At 49.8% G+C, this 20,632-nt stretch overlaps 10 protein-coding genes and 1 pseudogene across 10 annotated transcripts in view, besides 11 other annotated features; all 11 read right to left on the bottom strand.

Annotated features, from left to right (window-relative positions):
• TraAM80_07579 (uncharacterized protein) overlaps positions 1 to 354 on the bottom strand; it is a gene marked incomplete at both ends in the record, with an annotated part of 426 nt that extends 72 nt beyond the window's left edge. The window contains one exon of the mRNA XM_029384364.1: positions 1 to 354. This exon is cut by the window's left edge and continues 72 nt beyond it. Coding sequence (XP_029235786.1) covers positions 1 to 354 — 354 coding nt within the window.
• Positions 355 to 421: 67 nt separating this feature from the next.
• Positions 422 to 450: a microsatellite.
• Positions 451 to 1,124: 674 nt separating this feature from the next.
• Positions 1,125 to 1,160: a microsatellite.
• Positions 1,161 to 1,969: 809 nt separating this feature from the next.
• Positions 1,970 to 1,990: a microsatellite.
• Positions 1,991 to 2,336: 346 nt separating this feature from the next.
• TraAM80_07578 (uncharacterized protein) lies at positions 2,337 to 3,413 on the bottom strand (the record flags this gene model as incomplete). The annotated part of the gene is made up of 1 exon (XM_029384363.1): positions 2,337 to 3,413. The coding sequence occupies one exon, from the start codon at positions 3,411 to 3,413 to the stop codon at positions 2,337 to 2,339; it is 1,077 nt and encodes a 358-aa protein (XP_029235785.1).
• A 319-nt stretch (positions 3,414 to 3,732) lies between these two features.
• Positions 3,733 to 4,161, bottom strand: TraAM80_07577 (uncharacterized protein; the record flags this gene model as incomplete). The annotated part of the gene is made up of 1 exon (XM_029384362.1): positions 3,733 to 4,161. The coding sequence occupies one exon, from the start codon at positions 4,159 to 4,161 to the stop codon at positions 3,733 to 3,735; it is 429 nt and encodes a 142-aa protein (XP_029235784.1).
• A 307-nt stretch (positions 4,162 to 4,468) lies between these two features.
• On the bottom strand, positions 4,469 to 5,755 carry TraAM80_07576 (uncharacterized protein; the record flags this gene model as incomplete). The annotated part of the gene is made up of 1 exon (XM_029384361.1): positions 4,469 to 5,755. One exon carries the CDS (start codon positions 5,753 to 5,755, stop codon positions 4,469 to 4,471), a length of 1,287 nt encoding a protein of 428 aa, XP_029235783.1.
• Positions 5,756 to 6,231: 476 nt separating this feature from the next.
• Positions 6,232 to 6,257: a microsatellite.
• A 208-nt stretch (positions 6,258 to 6,465) lies between these two features.
• TraAM80_07575 (uncharacterized protein) lies at positions 6,466 to 7,008 on the bottom strand (the record flags this gene model as incomplete). Its single annotated transcript, XM_029384360.1, has 1 exon — positions 6,466 to 7,008. One exon carries the CDS (start codon positions 7,006 to 7,008, stop codon positions 6,466 to 6,468), a length of 543 nt encoding a protein of 180 aa, XP_029235782.1.
• A 906-nt stretch (positions 7,009 to 7,914) lies between these two features.
• Positions 7,915 to 7,933: a microsatellite.
• A 213-nt stretch (positions 7,934 to 8,146) lies between these two features.
• Positions 8,147 to 8,183: a microsatellite.
• Positions 8,184 to 8,309: 126 nt separating this feature from the next.
• Positions 8,310 to 8,348: a microsatellite.
• Positions 8,349 to 8,703: 355 nt separating this feature from the next.
• Positions 8,704 to 8,751: a microsatellite.
• Positions 8,752 to 8,770: 19 nt separating this feature from the next.
• Positions 8,771 to 11,809, bottom strand: TraAM80_07574 (putative protein kinase; the record flags this gene model as incomplete). Its single annotated transcript, XM_029384359.1, has 1 exon — positions 8,771 to 11,809. The coding sequence occupies one exon, from the start codon at positions 11,807 to 11,809 to the stop codon at positions 8,771 to 8,773; it is 3,039 nt and encodes a 1,012-aa protein (XP_029235781.1).
• Positions 11,810 to 12,077: 268 nt separating this feature from the next.
• Positions 12,078 to 12,107: a microsatellite.
• A 380-nt stretch (positions 12,108 to 12,487) lies between these two features.
• TraAM80_07573 (uncharacterized protein) lies at positions 12,488 to 14,041 on the bottom strand (the record flags this gene model as incomplete). The annotated part of the gene is made up of 1 exon (XM_029384358.1): positions 12,488 to 14,041. The coding sequence occupies one exon, from the start codon at positions 14,039 to 14,041 to the stop codon at positions 12,488 to 12,490; it is 1,554 nt and encodes a 517-aa protein (XP_029235780.1).
• A 623-nt stretch (positions 14,042 to 14,664) lies between these two features.
• Positions 14,665 to 14,720: a sequence feature (A-rich).
• Positions 14,721 to 14,736: 16 nt separating this feature from the next.
• TraAM80_07572 (uncharacterized protein) lies at positions 14,737 to 15,345 on the bottom strand (the record flags this gene model as incomplete). Its single annotated transcript, XM_029384357.1, has 1 exon — positions 14,737 to 15,345. One exon carries the CDS (start codon positions 15,343 to 15,345, stop codon positions 14,737 to 14,739), a length of 609 nt encoding a protein of 202 aa, XP_029235779.1.
• A 429-nt stretch (positions 15,346 to 15,774) lies between these two features.
• On the bottom strand, positions 15,775 to 16,365 carry TraAM80_07571 (cytochrome c oxidase subunit V; the record flags this gene model as incomplete). Its single annotated transcript, XM_029384356.1, has 1 exon — positions 15,775 to 16,365. One exon carries the CDS (start codon positions 16,363 to 16,365, stop codon positions 15,775 to 15,777), a length of 591 nt encoding a protein of 196 aa, XP_029235778.1.
• Positions 16,366 to 16,859: 494 nt separating this feature from the next.
• Positions 16,860 to 16,878: a microsatellite.
• A 132-nt stretch (positions 16,879 to 17,010) lies between these two features.
• Positions 17,011 to 18,023, bottom strand: TraAM80_07570 (fatty acid desaturase, putative,sphingolipid delta 4 desaturase, putative; annotated as a pseudogene).
• Positions 18,024 to 20,243: 2,220 nt separating this feature from the next.
• Positions 20,244 to 20,632, bottom strand: TraAM80_07569 (uncharacterized protein; the record flags this gene model as incomplete). Its single annotated transcript, XM_029384355.1, has 1 exon — positions 20,244 to 20,632. A coding segment is annotated over one exon (389 nt), but the record flags the coding sequence as incomplete, so codon positions are not given.

Genomic DNA, 20,632 nt, shown 5'->3' with positions numbered 1-20,632 from the left:
CACCATCACGGTGACAGTTGCCACCTCTGTCTCGTCGCCGCCGCTACTGAGAACAGGCCAGGCTGCCGTCGTGTCGGTGTTGTGGTTACCGCAGCAGCTATTAATCGTTTCTGCAGCTGCGGTTGCTGTTGCACCATCTTCAGTGTGTTGCTGGCCAAAGGAAGCCAGCGAGGCCTGTTTGCAGGTGGGCGAACAGGCGGCAGTGGTGGCAGCGGCGCCCACATCCTTGCCGTTGTCCCCGTCACTGTCGCCGCCGCTGCATTCGGCCGCATCTCGGCTGGTGCAACTGCCACTGCGAGCCCTCATCTGCCCGTCGCCTGTGCAAAGGCCACCAAGCCGTGACGGACTTTTCATGAGAATAGCTCTGCGTGTCGATTTTTTCTCACTCGCTTCACGCCACGGTGCGCACACACGCACACAAAGAGAGAGAGAGAGAGAGAGAGAGAGAGAAGCAAACGCAACCAACAAAATGAAGCAAAGAAAAGGAAGGAGTCATCAGAGGTACATGGGTGCCCAAGAAGGAGTGACGGGCATCGACGCAAAGCGTGCGTCTACGTGCCTGCACGTAGGCGTGAGAGATGAAGATGGGGAGGGATGGGAAACGCCGTGGGTGTTGTGGAGACACACAGCTGATCCAGACTTGTGTGTACTTCAAACGTGCGTCAAGAAAAAAGACAAAAAAAATGCGCCGGCAGAGTCGAGGATATCCAACCAAAGAGAGAGGGAGGGGACTCCATAGGAGAAATGGTGCCGCGCAGAGGAAGGGCGCAAAAGTGCCTGTGAACCCATGCACGGAGATCCACACCAGACTGAATCTTCCCTCCCGCTACTTTGTGTTCATCGATCGCCCCTTTCCCACTTTCTCTCTCTCTTGCTCTCTATTAATTCCAGTCTCGGAGGGGAGAAACGATGCAGAGGAGACAGACAGACACACGCACACACTCCTTCTCGACTAACCTGCTTGCGCACCTTCTTCGCCCACATCCACACGGCACGGTGGCCAACCTTAACTCCTCCACATCACCTCGGGCACCTTTCAACGTCATCACGCATGCGGGTCGTGCGGGAATCATGAAGAGCGCAACCCAGGCAACGGCACAAAATACAAACGCTAACCCACCTGCATGGATACTTATATATAGGTGTACATGTATATGTATGAGGCACGGTATGCTGCCCATTGTCGTTTCTGCGTGTTCTGTCATCAAACCTGCGCTGCGTATTTCCGTGTTGTCATCATCGTTGAAGGCGGTAACAAAAAAAAAAAAGAGAGAGAAAAATAAATGTACTTCTCGGGGAAATTCTTGAAGGCGTCATGATGCTCGCCATTACGGCTGCCTATGACGTCATTCTACGCGACTCAGCAAGCAAGCCGCAACAAAAACAGGCCACCAACCCGCACCTTCTTCGTCCATGGTGTACCTCGTTTTCGTCCTCCTTGACATCGGCATCACTTTTCGCGTCTCGCTGGTATTGCTCTATCCCGTGAGAGACGGAGCCTCAGAGGATGGGCCATCGCCGCCACCCCCACGCCGGTGCACCGCCCATGCCGCCATGTACTCGCATACGTTCTCCGGCTTCTCTCGCAAAACGTCGGCGACGAGTCGCTCAAGGATGCCGCGGACATTGTGCGAGTGGAGGTACGCCTGATCCTTCTGAATGCTACTGATGTTGTGGCCTGCGGCCCTGCTGTTCATTTCCTCCTTTGCGTGCTTGTTGTGTTCTCTTCTTTCCGTTGTTCCTTCTTTTTTATGTGTTTTCGTTGAGAAGTGGGCGGGAGAGGGAGATTCTCGATTGACAGCCAGGCGGGCTGATTCGCTCAAGGTACCACGAAGACCTCAGAGACGCAACGAATGGAGGGCAGAAGCGCGCACACACAAGTAAAAACAAAACAAAAAACAACTCTGGGAAACACGAAAAACCTTTGTGTGCTCTGCATGTGTGTTTATTCCCCTCCTCGCCGGTGCGCCACACACACACACACACACACGGGCAGACAGTCCCTGCGGGCGGCTGGCAAAGAGCGAGGTTTCCGCCGTCGCCCGAACAGGTGCACCTCGCACAACACTCGCAATACAGGCATGCGTCTTCTTTATCGAGCCATGTTTGTACATACTTCGTTTCCCCGCCTGCACCACGTCCCCTTCCTGCGCTCCTTCGCTTCTCACAGGATTCGCAATAGGAGAACAAAATAAACAAAAAAGGAACAAAAACAAACGGGAACGCAAATGAAAGTGGGCTAGAAAGGAACTACAAAGAGCTACGACAAGACGCTCGCGCTACTATGCCTTTTTGTTTTTCTTCACTTTATTCGTGTGGCTGGGTTCATTTGGTGCCTACCCCTGTAGCGTTCGTCGCCCTCCTTGTTTGGCCGGCGGTGGCAGTGGCGGCAGCTTCGTGACGCTGTGGCGGGCCGGCCGCTCTGGCGCCGGTGGAGGCTGCGGGGGCGTCCACGTCGAGGGCGGGGCAATCGTCCGCCCCCGCATCCGCACGTAGTACCCAAGCGTCTCATCAAACTTCACCCCACAGGAAACGCACAACTTCTTCGCAAGTGCACCCTCAAAAAAGGAGACATGGCCCCGCGCGTGTGTGCATGACTTCACCAAATGTTCCTGTTCCTTTAGGAATTGCTTCAACCTCCGTGCTGCCGCGCGATTTGCGGCAGCCTCCAATCGCTCCCGCTCCTTCCGCAACGCCACCTGTTCCGGCGTCTTCATAAAATTTTCGTAGGCGAGCCGCTCGGCCTCTGCGCGGTCGGTGAGTTCCTGTGCGCAGAGCGCTGCCCACGCCGCCTCCTCCTCCGCCGCTTCGGCCTGGCGCTCCCGCGTCTGCATCCCCAGTAGGAAAGCCACGGCGGCGCGCAGCGTCTCCTCACACTCGCGGCGCCACTGAGCCATCGCCGCCTCATACTCCCGAAGCCTCGTCTTCTTCTCTACCTCCTGCCTCCACCCTACGCGGCCCTCCTCGCGAAGCGCCTCCTCGTAAATTTGGTACTGGTGCTGGTGGTTCGTCTCCCGCTTCTGCAGCCGCTCCAGCAGCAACGACAGGGGACGATCACTTTCGACCTTCCCGCGTGCCTCCAACTGCCATTCAAGCAGTGCCGCCAAAAATGAGGTCGCGCCGGCTATCAATTCCTCCCGCGCAATCGACTCCTCCCGCTCCATCTCTCGCCGCTCCGAGGCGTTCTTCAGCAAGTTATACTCCTGCAGCGCCTCACACTTGATGAGGCCCAACTCCCACGGCTCAAACCGCCTCCGCGCGCTCTCCTCAATGCACGACGCCGAACTCTTGATACACCCGTCGCCGCGTGGATTCACCGCGAGAACAGCCTGAGAGGAGGAAAACGTGCAACTTCTTGGATTGACAGTCAACAGCTTCTCAGCCTCTCCGGTGACACCACTACGACGCAGCATCCCCGCGCTTTCGCCGATTGCGCTTTGCCTGCGGCTGACAGCGCATGGAAGAAGCCATAACAAAACAGCAAAGAGAGATAAAAAGAAAGAAGAAAAGGAAGTGGAAAGAGATCAACCAAATTAAAGATCATAATCAAAACAAAAAAGCAAGGTCTGCCAATACCCACGAAGCAAACATCAAGACATATAAAAGCTGTGTTCTCGCATGCATGCAAGCCCCACACGCAGGCATACATCATACACACATATGTGTTATGTAGACGCGTGTATATCATCCGGCCAGGATAAAAATGCAAACCCTCGCATGGTGCAGAATTCTTCAGTTGCACTCAAAACGATCTGCCAGAGCTTTGCTGTATTCGTCAATTCTGTTCACCACCTCCGTTAGTGTGGCGAGCTGTGCTTCAACCTTGTCTACATCGGCAAGCTGAGGAAGTAGTCGCTCCATCACCTCCGCTGTCGTTCCCAGCTCTCGCACAGCTTCCTTCGTGGAGTCTCGAACTTCCTGGTACCGCCCCTCCAGCACCTCAGTGCACCTCCCCAGCAGCTTCCAATCCTCAGTGTAGGTGCCCATCTCGGCTGCCACGTACTGCTGCACTGCGGCATGCGCATGACGTAACTGATCCAGCACCCCCGTCTCTCCCGCCACCGGCGAAGCAAATGACGCGCCATCCAGCCCCGGCACACACCCGCTGGTGAAGAAACCGTGCAGGTCCTTCGACCCCATAGAGTCCGAAGGCTCCTGCATCGGGTCAGGCTGAAGGAGAAGAAGCTGAAAAAGACGGCAATATTTTTAAAAAGGCATGAAAAACAAAAACAAAAGATTTTAAACAACGGGGTCCAATCGCCTACATCCTGCAAAAACACGTATAAAGAAAGCGAAGAGAAACAAAAAAGGGTGGAAGTGGAGGGAACGCCTCAAAAAATAGGACGGCAAAGTAGAGAGTGTGCGTTTGCATGAGTGCTGCGAAGCAGGCAACCAAAAGCAGGCTTCAGTCCCGCGCAGAGAGGAGGGAAAACACAAATCGATCAATGCGTGCATTATCCTGGTGCATTTAGACCATCTTCTCCAGCGGCGGAATACACCCCCGTTCACAGCAAAATACCTCAAGCATATCCGCCAGCAGCTCCATCTTTTTCTGCTGTGCGCCGCCCTCCAGAGTGTAGAACCGCGCACTGTTGCCCAAAAACGCGTCGCAGTGCAACAGCTCCACAGGGTTCTCTCGTAGGTAGCCTTCCAATGTGTCAATAATGTCCGTCATCACGGTGGTCGGATTCTTGCTACGCTTGGCCTCGTAGGGGATGCATGTCACGTGCGAAGTCGCCGCGTCCACCCATAGTTGGTGAAACGCCTTTCGGCAGAGAGCCGACTGTGCCCTGACAGCCGCTAAGCCAGCCGTGGCACTAGTGAGTGGCTGGGAGGAGACTGTGGGAACAACGGCGGTGGGCTGCGTCACCGTGCTCAGCCCACGGCAAAACTCACTCGTGCCACGTGCCACTTCGCAAAAGATGTGCGCAGCCTCATCCGCTTTATCGTTAAACGTCAGCCAAAGCGCACGGTTGACCATGAGCAGAAAACGATGGAACTGCCGGACGTCATCCGTCTCGTCAACGGTGTTGAGACCCGCAATTGCCCGAAAGACTTCCTCGGCAAGAAACGGGTTGCCGCAACGCAAGCATAGCGTCGCAAACCGCTGGAGTTGCAACATCTGTTGCAGGACCCTACAGTCCGCGCCCTCCTCATCGTCGTACCGCTCCGCCGATATCATCGCTTCAGACAACCGCATTGCCTCAGCGTACTGCTCTGCCTGGTAGTGGCTCACTACAAGTGCACGCTGAACCCGCTTGAGGCGGGTGCCCCAGGCAGCTGACGCCGCTCCGCCTGCATGTTTTTGGCACTCGCCCAGCAAGACGTACAGCCTGCGCTGTGTTTCCATTGGGGTGCCGCAGTAGCTAGGTAGGAGGGCGCCGATAAAACGAAGAGAAAAGGGCACTACAGACTCGTTTGTTGCCGGGTCAGTGAATCGATCGCTGTTGAGGTCACCCAACGCATCCACCAACTTCTTCGCAGCCGCATACCGCTGCATGCTAAAGTACGCCGTCACCTGCACAAGGGTGTAACGCAGCTTGGCAGAAATTTCTTGCGGGGTGTCTGCGTCCACTTCAGCGACCAACTGTTCTGCCAACAACAGCACAGCGCTCCAATTTGCATCCGCGGCAAGGCGCCGTAGTCCCTCATCATTGTGCGGCACATCCTGTAGGCCCAGATCCTCCCGCACAGACGACGCCGGCACATTGCCAAGAAACGCTTGCACGGAGTTTAAGGAGTGCTGCGACGGCATCAGAAATGACGTCCCCTTCACCCTCCCCTACTTCTTGTTGTTATTGTTCTTCCGTTTCGCTTCCTATTCTCCACAACGAAGAGCACAGTGGGATCCCCCCCCCCCGCTTCTCCTATCTGTAACTTCGCAGAGGAATAAAAAAGTAAGACAGGATAACAATAATAAAAATAAAAACACAACACAACGAGTGGGCAGAGATCTATAATAGCTACAAGACACATACTGAGCAAACCATCAAGATCGGCACCGTCAGCCACCACCTAAGGGGAGTCTTTTTTTCTCACTGTTCACACTACAGCTGTTTATGGTGTCTGTATGCAAATAAACCAGGGGAAGGAGGGAGGCCAGCAAACACCCAGCGGGTACAGCTCCTCGCCACCGCCGCCAAATCCACAAACACGCACACCAGGAAAAGAGAAAACCCCACAAACACACAAACTGTGTTAAAAAGTGGATGGATCGCCAAAGCAAACTTCCACACACACACACACAAAGACACGCAAAGGGTGATGGAGAAGAGGTATTATCAAAAACAAAACACACAACAAACAATAAGGCACAAATCGAATAAGCAATGTGAGAATATCTGTTATTGCTGCTGTTGTTGTTCCGTTTAACCTTCTTCTGATCGCGTGTGTCATAAGATGCGAAAGGTGAGTCCGCCGCTCAGGCCTTAATTTCTGGCTTCAGTGGAGCTGAGAGCCAAAGCTTCATTCCAGATCCAGCGCGGATGCAATGCACTGCGTGATAAACCTTCGTAGCTTCGAGGCTAGGGCGTAGTGCAGTCGCGAAAACGACTCCACACTGCGGCCGTCCTGGTCCGTGGTGGTGGGTCCCTGCGAACCTAACTCCAATAGCAGCTGCAAGAACTCAATGTTGCGCCGCCGCTTGCCGCACCATATCGGGGGGATGCGCCCGAAGTCATCTGCAACCTCCACATGTTGTGCGACGTTGTGTCGTTGGAAAACCCCGCTCAACAACTCCGTGCGACCCACACGGGCTGCGTGATGAAGTACAGTGGCACCCGTGTCGCTGCAGTACCACAAGGCATCCAGGCAGAGTGTTTTCATAAAGAACTCCAGCACATCTCCGGCGCCAGCCTCCGCGACAGGGTAGAGAGCCTCTCGAAGGGTTGAGTAACATGCAGCTCCGTGCCGCCTCGCAAAGTGCTCAAGGGAGCACAGCTGCCCACGTGCGTTCGCGCGTTGTACACAGTGCAAGGCATCCTCCTCAAATGCACCAAAAGTATGCATGGGATGAGCGCTCTCTATCCACGTCAAAATTGGATCCTGGTCATAGACAAACGCGGCACAATACACATCCTGCAACGTCGTTGTGCCACGCCGCAGGCTAACTTCAGCGGTGCGCCGCTCCAATATCGCCTCAGGACCGAGGCACTCCACCAGGCGCTTAAGGAAATCCAAGTGCCCATTCCGGGCGGCTACGTGTGAAAGATAACACCCACTCACTTCAGGGCGAGAAAGGATCACCACCTCAAGCGTCAAACGCCGAGGGTGACATCTCTCCTGTGACGTGTGTACGTCTCAACGAAGATCCGGGTGCAACGTCACCCTTTGCGACGAGAGTAACTCCAGTAAAGAAGTAGTTCCCAGCTCGGCCGCAAAGTGGGCCGCCGAATACTGTTACAGGGATCGGTGCCAGCCCAACGGTATGGTGTCCTCGCGTAGTTTATTGAGCAACTGCGCTTTGGCTGTATCAAAGCCGCTCTTGTTGGACTCCGTGCGGCCTCGTCCGTCGCATGAGCATCGCTGGAGCTGGTAGTCAGGTTGTGCTGCAAGTGCCATCCCGCGAGAATGTCAAAAAGCAACGCATCTGGACTGCGTTGAACCGCTTCTCCCACAAAAATTTCTGCCCGAAAAATAAAATTGACAAAAACGGGCACAGCCACGGCGCATACGTCAAAAACAAGTCCACTCACACTCCCCCCGCCCACCCGCACAACTCCCCAGCACTGTCCCGCAGGGATGCGCCCACGCACCCACACAAGACGCGTGAAAAGCAGTGCCGCCGTCTTTTTTTTTTTTGTCGGCGGACGAAAAATACAAAGGGGAGAGCAAAGTAAAGAAAAAAGGAGAGCGAAAGGAAGAGAGAAAAAAGGAGACGAATCACAACTAGGAAACCCACCGAGAAAACATCAACCCCCCCCCCCCCCCTCCCAATGATCCATGTTGTCGCTACTGGCAACTATAGTGCAGTTTGAAGAGGAGTATAGTTTGTTTTTCTCTATTTCCTTCTCCTCTGAAGACGCAACGATGCAACGAGCTCAAAAAAAAAAAAGCATTTTTTTTTTTTTCAAAGGAGACGTCAATGCACAACCTCCCCGTCTCGCTATCGCAACCGTGAAGTGGCGGGGCGGAGGTTCCAGAATTCCAACAAGGCAACAAAAACAAAAAAAACGACAACAGCATATGCAAAAAACGCGTCTGGATGATATCATTTCCCCCTCTACGCCAAGAAACAAACGGAAACATAGAGATCACAGTTTGGTTCAGCGTGCCCCAAACCCTGATACGAGTGGGAATCATCCAACGCACGCACTCTCGCACCCTCGCACTCTCACACTCTCACACTCACATAAGCCAAATGTTTCACGCAACAATCCGTGAAAACTGGGTCCTCGTTCCAAACTCAGCAAGGGGCGGCCTGTGGGGACCTGCAGTCGCCAGGCCTGTCCCTGCGTGGAGGGCAACAGTAGCACCAGGGATGTTAGCGGACGGGAAGAATAGAAAACAAACAAAAAAACAAAAAGCCAAAATCAATGACTTCCAACACAGCATTGTGGGCAATATATATCAAGCCACAGGCAACGAACACAGGGTGGCCAATGAGCTGGCCGCTCACCCAGGCATTCGACCTCATCGAGCTGCCTATTCCTTCTACCCGTTTTTAGCACAGCACGAAATCACAAAAGCATCCAAAGGCAAAGTAAGACAAAAGCAAACAAAAAAAAACACATATACAAAACAAAAACAAAATGCGCGACGGCAAAGACTACTAAATGCAGTCTTTTTGAGATATAATGGAAAAGTTATTGCTGTTCGTTGAACCCTTCTTAAACACAGTAGGAAGATTCTCCATCTCAGAGCTGCAGGCAGGTGAGAAAATTGAATGTAGAAGGAGATCTGCTGCAGATGGACGCCGTGCAGGGTCATCATGAAAGCATTTTCGCAAAAAGTCATTTAGTGTCACGCTGCTTGTGACATTCGCCAAATACGGGGTAGCAGACGCCATCCCTGCCAAAACTAAGGAATTGTCCATAAACCTAGGGGGGCAGGCAAAGAGCTCGCATGCCAGGCACCCAACGGACCAAATGTCGCATGGACTAGAATGAGGTTCGCCCCTGTACACCTCTGGGGCCATATAACGCAGTGTGCCCTCCACATCTTTACTCGCCTGACCCTCGCGCGCGGTACCAAAGTCTGTAATTTTGATCGTGTCCCCTTTCAGCAAGATGTTTTGCGGCTTCACATCTCTATGTGCCACACCACGAGCGTGCAGGTACGTAAGTGCAGTGAGAACCTGGCGAAGAATTTGCACCACGGTCAGGGACGCCGGTACGGAGGTCCGCCCAATAATGATGTCCCCTAACGAAGCATCGCAGAGCTCCATAAATAGATTAATGTTATTGTTCTTACGCTCACAATGAAAGTAGTGAACAATATTTGGGTGATTTAAACTACACATAATCCTAATCTCATTGAGTAACTTATTAATAGACGCATCGCAATCCGCGGAAAAATAAAACATTTTCACCGCCATTTTGCCACCTGTCAAGTCGCTTGTGGCTTCATACACCGCACCAAAGGAACCGCGGCCAAGCAGCTTTCCCTTTGTCCACGGAGACTCTTGTCGAAGAGTCAAAATGCGTTCCCGCTCTTCCTGTGCTGTGGCTGCATTCTTTCGCAGGGATACAGCTGTGCCGATGTCCATGAGGGCCTTCCGCACCTCATTACCAGAAATAGGGGTGTGGATGACGTACTGAAACTCTGCTGAGGCAACGTTGACACCAGCTTCAACAAGGGGAACCACAATAGCCGCATGATCAGAGGAGACAATCAGGTCACGGGCAGAATTAAGCCAGCCACGATCGCAAACAATAACGTCGACGTCGTTTGGCACTGCCCTCAGACGTCGTTCCAAATCATCTCGCGTACGGACGCTAGTTAGTGAGACAAACATCGTTTTAAGAAGCGTCATTGAAAGATTGTGCTGATCCACTAAATCAGTAATCAGCGCCAGCACATTAACTGTACAGTTGACAATGGCACGTGTTTGATCAATAACAGACTGCTCTCCGCGGGCCTCAAAGGCTTTAAAGGCATCTTCACCATCCTCCAAAAAGGCCGTCACCTGGCACGGAAAGCGAAGGGTAATTTTATTGTCATCGCAGCACACATTTCCGCAAATGCTGTGTAGGAGAGGGAGAATGCCATCTCGCAGCCTCTCACCATCTAAACTCAACCCACTTCTATTGGGATGAGGTGTAAGAGTCACAGCTAACGCAAAGACATTTACAGTGTGGCTCAGCATCTGTAACTTCACTATACACGAAACTCCTATAGTGTTCAGCGCAGTAGAAATCGCTTTAGATACCGTTGGATGCAAGCACAAGGTGGCGGGAAAGGTAGAAGCCACCTGTTTTTCGTGGTGCAGCGTAGAAGATCGAAGTGCCTGTCCAAGTAACTGTTCTGCTGTCGTCCATTCCCACTCTGCAAGCATCTCCCGGGCCACTTCCTGCACATGTTTGTCCAACGCGCATGCAAGAAAGGATCGCAGACAACCAACATCAGCGCGTCCCTGTAACTCTATCACTTCCTTCTCCAATAATTCGGACAGAGAGACGTTTACTTCTGACGTGATGTAGTCACGGATGTAGGAACAAAACGTTCCCAAGTTATCTTTCGCATTTGCGCAGATCAGAATACTTCCAATTTTTTCCCCGGCAAGGCTTACAATGGGGGCTACAATGGTGCAGAGTGTCACTGGCGCGGTTGCAAAGGCGCGTAGTTTGACCTTTAACACATCTCCTTTGGACGCCTGTAGCACTGACAGATCGCGTGCAACGTCGCCACTTGGTGTGATGAGGAGATCCGACAGGGGTTTGCCGATGCAGCCGCTTTCCAGGAATCCAGTCATCACCTCTGCTGCCATATTCCATCGAGTAATAAGATAGTTGCTGTCAAATCCAATCATCACGACGTGCGCGTCAACGTGTTTACCCTCAATGTATCCTACAGAATCGCCATAGGGAATCGCGTAGTAGCCTCTCCTTGTGTCACGGCCGCGTTTGACGCGCGAGGGGTTTGGTATTGGGCTCCTCGCGGTTGTGTCATCCGAACTTTCAAGTGTTGGGCGATGAAACAAGTTACCCTGCATGCTTTCGTCAAACATTCGATCAAACAGCTCCTGTAGAGCCCGTACCGCTATTACAAAGTAAAAAAGAATTGACCCACTGGCGGTCAACAAAAAGAGCGCTGAAAATAAACCCACCATTATCCCAACAAGACGTGGAGGCATAAGCCAAGGAATGAAAACCATTGGGACGAGAGCCAGAATAAGAGAAGCGACAAAGACGATGATGATCAGTTGAAACAAAACGGCATCTCGCGTAACTCCCTTTCTTATAAGGAGCGAGGAAGTGGAAAACCTAATCTGTGCGTGTTGTGCACGTTGTGCGGCCTCCTTTGCCAACCGCGTCACGGGCTTTTTCCACACCAGAGACTGTGGCCCAACGGTAACCACATCGAGAAACAAGCGTCGCATCCGCTCCAGACATTTGGGGAGCTCCTCCTCGACTGCCTGATTGCAATCCGTCTTTCTGTACGCGGACGGACGCACTGTCCCAAGCAACTTAAGTGTAGTTTGTATAGAGTGGAACAGCGTGTGTGCGATAGGGGCCTCTTCACTCTTGCCTTCCAGGTACACCCGCTCCAAGAGGGAAAAGAAACTCCCAACCTGATCTGGCAAAGAGAGAATACTGCGCTGAATGTAATCCCTATCATCCTCAGTGGCGAGAATGGGGTGTGGCAGCATTGCCAGCTAGCCAGACAACTTACTCCAGAAAGCAGAAACTAAGGTGCGGAAAAGGAAAAAAAAACAGTATCAAGACAAGAAAACAATGGCAAATACACACACAAAAAAAGAGGGGGAGAAGGGAAGATACTTGACAAAACAACGTTACTCTTCACATCTTCGCAAAACAAAAACAAAAAAACGACAAGGCCCGCAGTTGTGTAAGTCTCCTTCCTGGTTGTATCCCGTGCGTCTCGTACATCAAATACCACCACCCCTTTGGAAGGAAATATAAAAACTATATATATATATATATATAAACCTACATGCATTACTTTTACATTCGTCCTCTCACCGGGCGCAATCAACACGGCTTAAGATTTGCCTCCTTCGCACTCCATCCGATACAAACAAAACAAAGAGACCGGTACATCAACAGTGGCGGCAGCACTGGCAGTCCACTTTTATTTTGCCGTGCCTTTAACTTCCCTCTTTGTCTGCTTACCTGTCTTTTGTGCATGTGAGTGCGGGTGGGAGATTCCGCGTCGCTTAATGCCAGTAGCGTAGATTGAAGGACTGTACATCCCCATGTAAAGGGAAGAAATTCCAAATGTGTACAACACATGCAATCGATACATAATCACAAAGGCTTTTATTGCCTCACCTCAGAAGAAATGCATCGTGTCTTACACGTGGTCTTCATCTCTCGTCTCCGCTTCCATTCGGGGCGTCGACTACCGCTGACATCGGTCTTGCGCTTCCACCCCGCGACTTTCGCCGACTAAACGAACTCGATCGTGGTCGACCCCTACTGCTTTTCCGGCGTTTGGAACTGGAGCTACGAGAGCGAGATTTTCTACTGCGGCTGCGTCGCCCTTTTCTCTTTCCCTTTTTTTTCCGCTTTTCCTTGAGACCCCGAAGCGACCTGGAACGACCGCGGAATACAGAGGTCCTACGTAAATAAAGGGAGGCACGTCCTACACGTCTCCCATTTACGCTCCTGCGACGCGATACAGACGGAATCGTTGCCAAAAGCTCATTCGGCGCGCTGGGTCTCGCAATTTCAGTTTTGCCATACGATAGTCGATGCAAAGTTCCTGTTAAGGGCGAGAATACTGGGGGCAAACCAAATCCTTTCCCTAATTGAGATTCGGCATTTCCTAGACCATATTTCTCTCGATGACTCACATAATGCTGTGCAAGCGCCTCGTCGCGAGAACCTACATTGTAAGTCTTATCCTCATAACGAACAGGGAAGAGACTGGTATAGCGCGGGACAACTGCTCGAAGGGCATCCTCTAGTACCTCATCTTCATCTGAGCTGTCAGCTGTCTCAAGAACAGTATTTATTATAGAGTGACCAACGCTGTATTGACGCCTCCCTTCACGTGTCACAGGTGGCACGTTCACAAGCAGATTCTCAAACCTTTCGCTCTCATCACCGATGGAGCTACATACAGCATCAACATCATCTTCCTCATCATCATCATCGTCAAATGAAAAACTGCCTTCGCTACCGTCCTTAGCGCTGTAATCTGGCCCATGCAGGGGAAGCAAACGGTAGCCGGTGGGAGTCACCAGACCCCGTCTTCTCAGAGTGGCCAAAACACCCTTGACATCCTGCTGAAAAATTGGCTCGCCAATTCTGACAAGTTCCCAAACTGTCTTGGCATTTCCCTTCATCTTACGTACCATTAATGCGACACATGAATTCTGAGAAGGATTTATCACTGTTATGGGAACAACTACCAATGGTATCTGGGACTTGGGCTTCCTAACTGCATAATACGCATCGGATACCTCAGTAAGGTTCGCATCTCCTGTAAAAAGTGTCGTGCACAAAGAAAACCCTCCCCACATTGTCAGTCGTTTCAGGTTCACACTAACACCATCACCTGCTATGACACTAGGTCCCCCAGCAGGTTCCAAAAAATTCCTGGAACACACCGAATCTGAGTCAACCTTAACTACGGCATGAGGAATACGTGAAAGACCCTTGTTGTTCGTTGTTGCGCGCCCAACACCTACATAATCTGTCTGACCGCCATGATCACTAAAAAGGCATGCGGTGGTGTCAAAGAAAAGGGGCATATTACCCTCCTCAGGTGCCGGCCTGTAGAGTACAATCTCCAACTCAAAAATGTGAGGATCCAGGAAGCAGGAGTCACCTTCCATCAGCAGTCGAAGTGGAAAAAGATCTGACGGCTTGTCAAAATTCCGTCTCGGTTCAAACACAGAATTTCCTCTAGACATATCCGCGCTCCGCCGAGTACTGGCAATAGAGTGCACTTTCGACTTACCTTTTGTTTTTCGTCTTGACCCGCTTCTTGATTTTCGCCTTGACCCGCTTCTTGATCTCCCCTTGGATGCGCTTCTTGATTTCCTTATCGAAGCACTTCTTGATTTACTTTTGGACGGTCCTCTCGATCTCCGCTTCGTTTTCCCCCGTGCTTTAGCCACGTCTCGCCCCATCACGGTTCTATTTTCCCTTTTATCCTCCCTGTTAACCCACTGTCCCTAAGAAAAACAACAAGGAACACATGTATACAATAAAAAAAAAATAACGGAAAAAACACCATATAAAAAAACCTGGCAAGCCACTTTGTTGCATCACTACCACCACCATACAGCAACATAAATTCAACTAAGAAAAAAAGATGTGATGTGAAGCAAAAGAGAACTTCAAACGGGAATGGAAGCAAAAAGACTCAAACTATAACTCTGTAAAGAAAAAAAAACATGATGAGGTGTGTGTCTTTCATTCGCCCTCGCCTTCCTAAGATGCTAATTTTCCACAATATGGAGGCCTATGATATCAGTCCTGTTTAAGCTATGGAACATGTAGAAAAGGGCAAGAAGAAAATCAAATCAATATATTTTGGGTTTTTTTTTGTTTTTCGTTTTTTTTTTTTGTGTTGTTATTATTATTGTTGGCCAAAAAATCAACATTATGATAATATATCCTGAGCCCGGGAAAGGGCTTCTTTCGTCCTTTCTGTTAAATAGGATATATGAATACCCTCTGTGGGAGTTTCGGTCCTGCTTCTCGTTACGTCCACCACCCCGCTTCTTGGCGATTTGGTTGGCGCCAGAGCATCAGGTCCCTGATTCAGTCTTGTTATTCGGATGCGCAGTTCTTCCATCTGAAGATCGAGCGCCTCCTTTTCATTATTCCACTTCCGCATTTTCTCTTGCAGAAACTCAGTGTGTCTGGAATTGATTGAGTTCAAGTCTTTCTCCGCCTGTTCCAACCGGTTTCGCAGACCCATAATTGAAGAATGAAGTGTCATCTCTTTTTCCCCAAGTTTATCAAGTCCAAAAGAGCCCACTACATTGAAACGAAAATGGTTTAGCATTTCTTGCTCGGTCAGAGCCAACTTCAGCTGGTATACCTCCAGCTCAGCCCAATTAAGCATCTCTTCCCATCTAAACCCTTCTTCTAAACTAATAAGTTCACGAAAACCCATTTCTTCAGCAAAAACAACATCGCATTCTGCCCTCATCCTTCGCTCCATGGCTTTACTATGAAGCATTTGAATGACCAACATGCGATTCATCCTATCACACCATAACTCCAGATTTAAATCCACAATTTTACCACTCAGATACCCCAAAATCCTAATTTAAGACAAATAAACAAAATATCCTGCCCGCACGCTCATAAATTAAAATACATACATATATTGATATGTTACGTGGGGGGAGGGGGGAGAGAGAGAAAAAGAGAAGAGAATGTATATTTGTTACTTAATATCAGTAGCATTGCAATGTCATTTCAAAGAAAACAAAATCCACAGGGTTATACCGTTTTTGTTATTTCAAGGTAAACGGTCAAATTCCTACAATCCTATGCTGAAAACGACAAACACCATTAAACAAAAAACTATATTTCCTCTGCTAATACTACTTACTACTCAAAATCCCAAACCTGGTAATAAAAACAAGAAAAATTCTTTTAGAATGATAGCACTATATTTCTCAATCCTCTACTGAGTGACTTTGTTACCATCCTTAAAATCTCCAATGTGTTCAATGACCGCAGGAGTCTGAAAGACATGGTCCGGAATCTCCGCCCCACGATAAAGCGATTCAAGAAGCGAAGCAGCACCTCTTGGGGTGGCCTCCCATTTCATTGTTTCCAAAAGGGACTTAGCTAGGTATTCCACAAGCTCAATATGAGGAATAACCACCTTTGCATAGTCATCATCAGGATCTGCAAAGGCATCAAGATGGTGTCCATCCATTTCCACCTTTAACTGTCCACCTTTATCGTCAAGAATTGGATAAGCCATAAGGCTGTAGCACTTCAAGAGACGATGAGGGTCACCCAAGTGAGGTGGGAGGAATACCCGAATGAAGGTCTTGTTTTCCTTTGCAACCTCTCCGAGACGGCGAAGAACGTCCGCATCGCGAGGATCCATGGTAGAAGCATATTGACTCCGAATTCGATCGTTCACTTCAGGTTTGCGAAGCATGCAACTGAAGATAGTGTCCAGCGAGGCATTATCCCATCCCTTACCAAAGAAATAGCGGCAGGTAGAAACCACCACCAAGGAAGAACCAGCAAATCGTTTCATCTACCAACCTTTTCCTTATTTATCCTTTGTATATATATAATATATAGGGCTAGAGAGAGAACAAGAAAAGAAATTTTTAAAAAACAAAGAATATTATTATTATTTATTTAAAAAAAGACACTCATTTAAAAGGCAGATAAAATTTTTATTTATTTGTGCGTGTGTGTGTGTGCGCGCGTTTGCTTTTGGGGAGCTGACACTGTGTGTCATGTAGAATGCACTATCAACTAGCATAGTTTTGAATAAGAAACGCAAAACAATTACATTGAGCCTTTGTGTCCTCCGCCAAGATATATTCTTGCGTAAGCTGTAGGCTATTTTCTTGTGTATCACTAACGCAAGAAAGCTGCAAGGAAAAACTAATAAAGAACAAAATATCAAAATAAGAAGTTAAAAATGGGTAGATGTCATTCTTAGTCTTCGTACTGTTCTATTTCCCGCGTCCACAACGTAAAAGTTGGGTAATGTTATCTCTAATGTCCCTGTTTTCTGTGATATATATATATATATATACTTTTCAGCCAGCATGTTTTTTTTTCTTGAGTTAGGTTTGCAGGCTCAGTTAAAGCTCTTTTTTTGGTTGAAATATTTGCCGTCATGGTCGCTTCATTTCCGCAAAGAGCATTTAACAACCACATCGTTCCATCCCACAAATCCATTTTCAATTGCTGTAGGTAACAAGTTTTCCCGAGTTGAAGCTCCTTTTTCACGAGCAAGACGAGAAAATTGATTCACCTTTTTATGGAACAAAAAAAAACATAAAGTGCACCGGGCCAAGACTCAGTAACATATAGTCAATCATAAAACTCGAGGGCAATCACGCAAAGCTTGATTATACGAGTCCATGAAATATTGAGAAAGTCATGGTGTTCAACATGGTATCCCGCCACCCAGGCTAACCAGTTTAAGGGTCCATGGTACGACAAAGTATCTTGATCGCCCTCCCCCTTGAATATATAATGCTCGGAGACAGAATACCAAGCAAGGGGATACCAGCCTGTGCCCAAGATAATGGAAACCACAAAACAGATAATCGGGCTCATAGTAAAAATAAAAATAATATATATATATAATGAAAGCTGCACAGCATAGTTGATAATATGGGCCCTTCCAAATTCAATTCTCTAAAATATATGCGGCCAGAGTACATGAAAAAAAAAACGACCTGAGGCGTCAAAAATAAAAAATCGTCGACATAACTGAACAGCAATTTGCCTTCCAACGGAGAAGGTACGTCAGTATCAATATGCTCCCAACCAAGGTAGTGGTGATGATCAGCATAATAACTCTCAAAAATCATAGCATAAGGAAAAGACACAATAGAGTTGAGAAACAACACAAAATACTCATTTAGTACGCGCGTTTTAAAGACAAGGTAGTGAGTTGTCTCATGGATGACCAAAAATGAATTGTACGACATCGTTCCCCCAACAAAATAGACCAAAAACAGATACAGTGGCCAACTCATTTCACTCGCCTTTAACCCCAGATAAAGCTGAAGGTGTATAAATGGGGTAACAATTATCCCAAGCCGAGAATCTGGTCCGTAGAGCTTACTGAGCTCATTGTCATACTTCTTCATCATGGCTTTCCGACGCTCGGCATGAAAGCAAACGTCATTACTCCAATATTGATCCTTCCTCCATTGAGGCTCAAACGAATTGCCCTAAATTATTTTGGGACTCTTCATTGACATTGTTCTAAGCAACTAGTAATTTAAAAAAAACGAAAACTCTACGCCTTATTTTCCTTAGTAGAAGGACGCAAAGGATGAAGAGAAAATGATTTATTTCATTTTTTAATGTTTTCCACAACAAAAACAATAAGTTGATGCACATGGCCAATAGTGAGCCCAAGGTTAATTCACGTTATTCATAATCGTCAAAACTCTGACAAAATAGAGGCTCTAAAGCCTGCTTTTAGCATGCCTTCCGCGTGGGGTAAAGCGAGCTGAGTGGTCCTTCAGAACTAGGCCTTTGAGTGAACTTTATAGCAAAAACTTGAAAAAAAAAGTTATTATGGGACACACTAATATATATCTGCAAGTCATCACCATTTCTCACGCAAGCCATAAAACAACCAAACCAAAGAAAAGTCAAAGTAGTTATTCATAATGCAAATAGTAACATATACAGTGAAAAAGCAGCCCAATGCCGCTAGTTAAACTTCAATCCTATATATATCAACTAACACACTACAATCCAAATAAACGCCGTTCTATATCAATGCAAAACCAAAAAAAAGCAATAGTTCTCACAGGGAACAATGCAAGATCGCTTCGAGAAAAAAAACATCTTGGGGGGGAAGGGGGGAGAACGCTGCAGTTGAGAACACACTAACATCAAAGCCGAAATTATACAAGGACAAAACAACTTGCCTGCAAACACTTTCCCGTATCGCAAAAAAAAATACAAAAAACACAAATATGGTGATGTAGCATCCAACACAGACACCGCCCGCAAACAAACATTTGGGCTGGATCAAAGTTGTTGTTATTGTTTTTTCTAAGTCGATCTACACAATCCAACCCAGAAGCTACTGGCAAGAAGACCACCCACAGGCCGAGTCCTCCAGCACCCTAGCTGCATCAAAAACACGCCCTCCCCCTCGGCCCCCTCCACACTCGGAGCGCCGCTGAGGCCTCCCCAGGCCTCCTTTAGAGCGGAACGCTAACGAAAAAAAAAACGTGCACAAACACACTCTTTGCAAAACCCAGCGGCCACGTCAATCTCCTTTTTTTCACCCCTTGGCCGGGAAGCTCCGCAAACAACAAACCGCACCCCCCGCCCAAGCAAACGCCGACACCATCGCACAGCGCACCCTTTGAGGCGCTGCGCCTCGACCCGCCGGTAGCGGACAAGCAGCCGGCGCACCAAAAAATCGCGGTGGCCATGCGTTCTGTCCTGCCCTCCGCCGCGCTTCGGGTCGGTCCACGAGTGTGCGCCGCCACTTTTTCACCAGAAGCATCGGGCAGGGCAACGCCACCCGCCAGTGCGACCCAAGCAGAGGTGCCATTGATTGCGTTCGGGGCGGAGTGGGGCGCCCCCCGACCCAAGCCTGTTTAGGGTATATAAGAACTCGGCGCCTAAAACGGAAAGAACCAAGCAAACATCCTGTGTTAAAATACAGCCTCTTTTTGGCCAATGCTAACAGCAGGCTTGCTTCGAATAGCGCTGTTTCCGGGAGGCCCGGCAAACGTGGCGGACTTCCTCCGCCACCCGCACCCCCTCCCCCCGACGTGTGGCGGCATCCCTCGCACTGGGGAGTTATCAGACGCAGGTTTTGCAGCCGTGCCGGGTGTGGAATTGGATCAGCGCCCGGGCCCGGGCTGCTGACGCGGATCCCACAAGAGGAGCGGTTGCAGGACGGGGGGGGGGTGTGCGGGGGTAATCGGGGTTTGTGTGCTTTTTGTGACCCAATTTGCCGTAAGCAAGGGCTTTTGTTGTATCTCAATTTCTTTGCGGCGCTTCGGTTTGGCGCGAACGTTTGGGGCGTCTTTGCCGTCTCCCCGTGCTCGTTCGGGAGGCGGTCGGCGTTGTTGCCGGCCCCGGGCAGGCACAAAATGGACGCGGGGCGGCCGCAACCCCTCTTTGTTTCCCGCGCCAGCCTGGTTGCGCGTTGCGGCGGAGCACTTTCTGCTCGGCAGGAGGGTCTTTTCGACGAACCTCGCCCTGCCGAGACAGGACCTTAGTGACAATGCGCCGGCGGTCGCGGTCGTTGACGCGAACGGTCGCCATAGCGCCTGGGTCGCCTCATAGTTTGCGGGCTTGGGGGGTGAAACTTTGGTGAAGTAACGTTTGGCGCGTGATATTGTCCGTCGCAGCGCCGAGGCGCTTGCCAGGAGGAGAGCATCGGCAAGGCTGCCGTTTTACTGAGCCTCAGACGCCAGGCTGCTGCGCTCTCTTCATTTGGGCAGGAGGGCTAGCCGTTTTACGCCGTACAGTGGCCGCGCGTGGATCACGTTCGATGTGCGGGTTTGGAGGGGCAGCCAGTCGCCCCATCGCCCTTTCGAGTCCAACCAGCCGCACAGTCAGCAGAAGGTCGATTGGGCCGCGCACAGGCGTTTCGTCAGAGGCAACGTTGCAACTCGCAGAACGGTACTTCGCGCAGGCCGCCAACCCATCAAAGATGCTAAGCGCGCTCAGGTCGTCACACGAAGATTCCGGTTTTCCCACAGCAAAAGCAGGAGCGGCGGCTGAGCAATTGGTAGTCAACTTTCTAGCACCCAGCAGACTGGCCGTTCCTTCGCCAACATCCGCAGATGAGC

Source organism: Trypanosoma rangeli (genome assembly GCF_003719475.1).
Source record: "Trypanosoma rangeli strain AM80 chromosome Unknown Tra_15.4_contig_00322, whole genome shotgun sequence".
Taxonomy (NCBI): domain Eukaryota; phylum Euglenozoa; class Kinetoplastea; order Trypanosomatida; family Trypanosomatidae; genus Trypanosoma; species Trypanosoma rangeli.
This window is presented reverse-complemented; position numbering and strand designations above follow the sequence as displayed.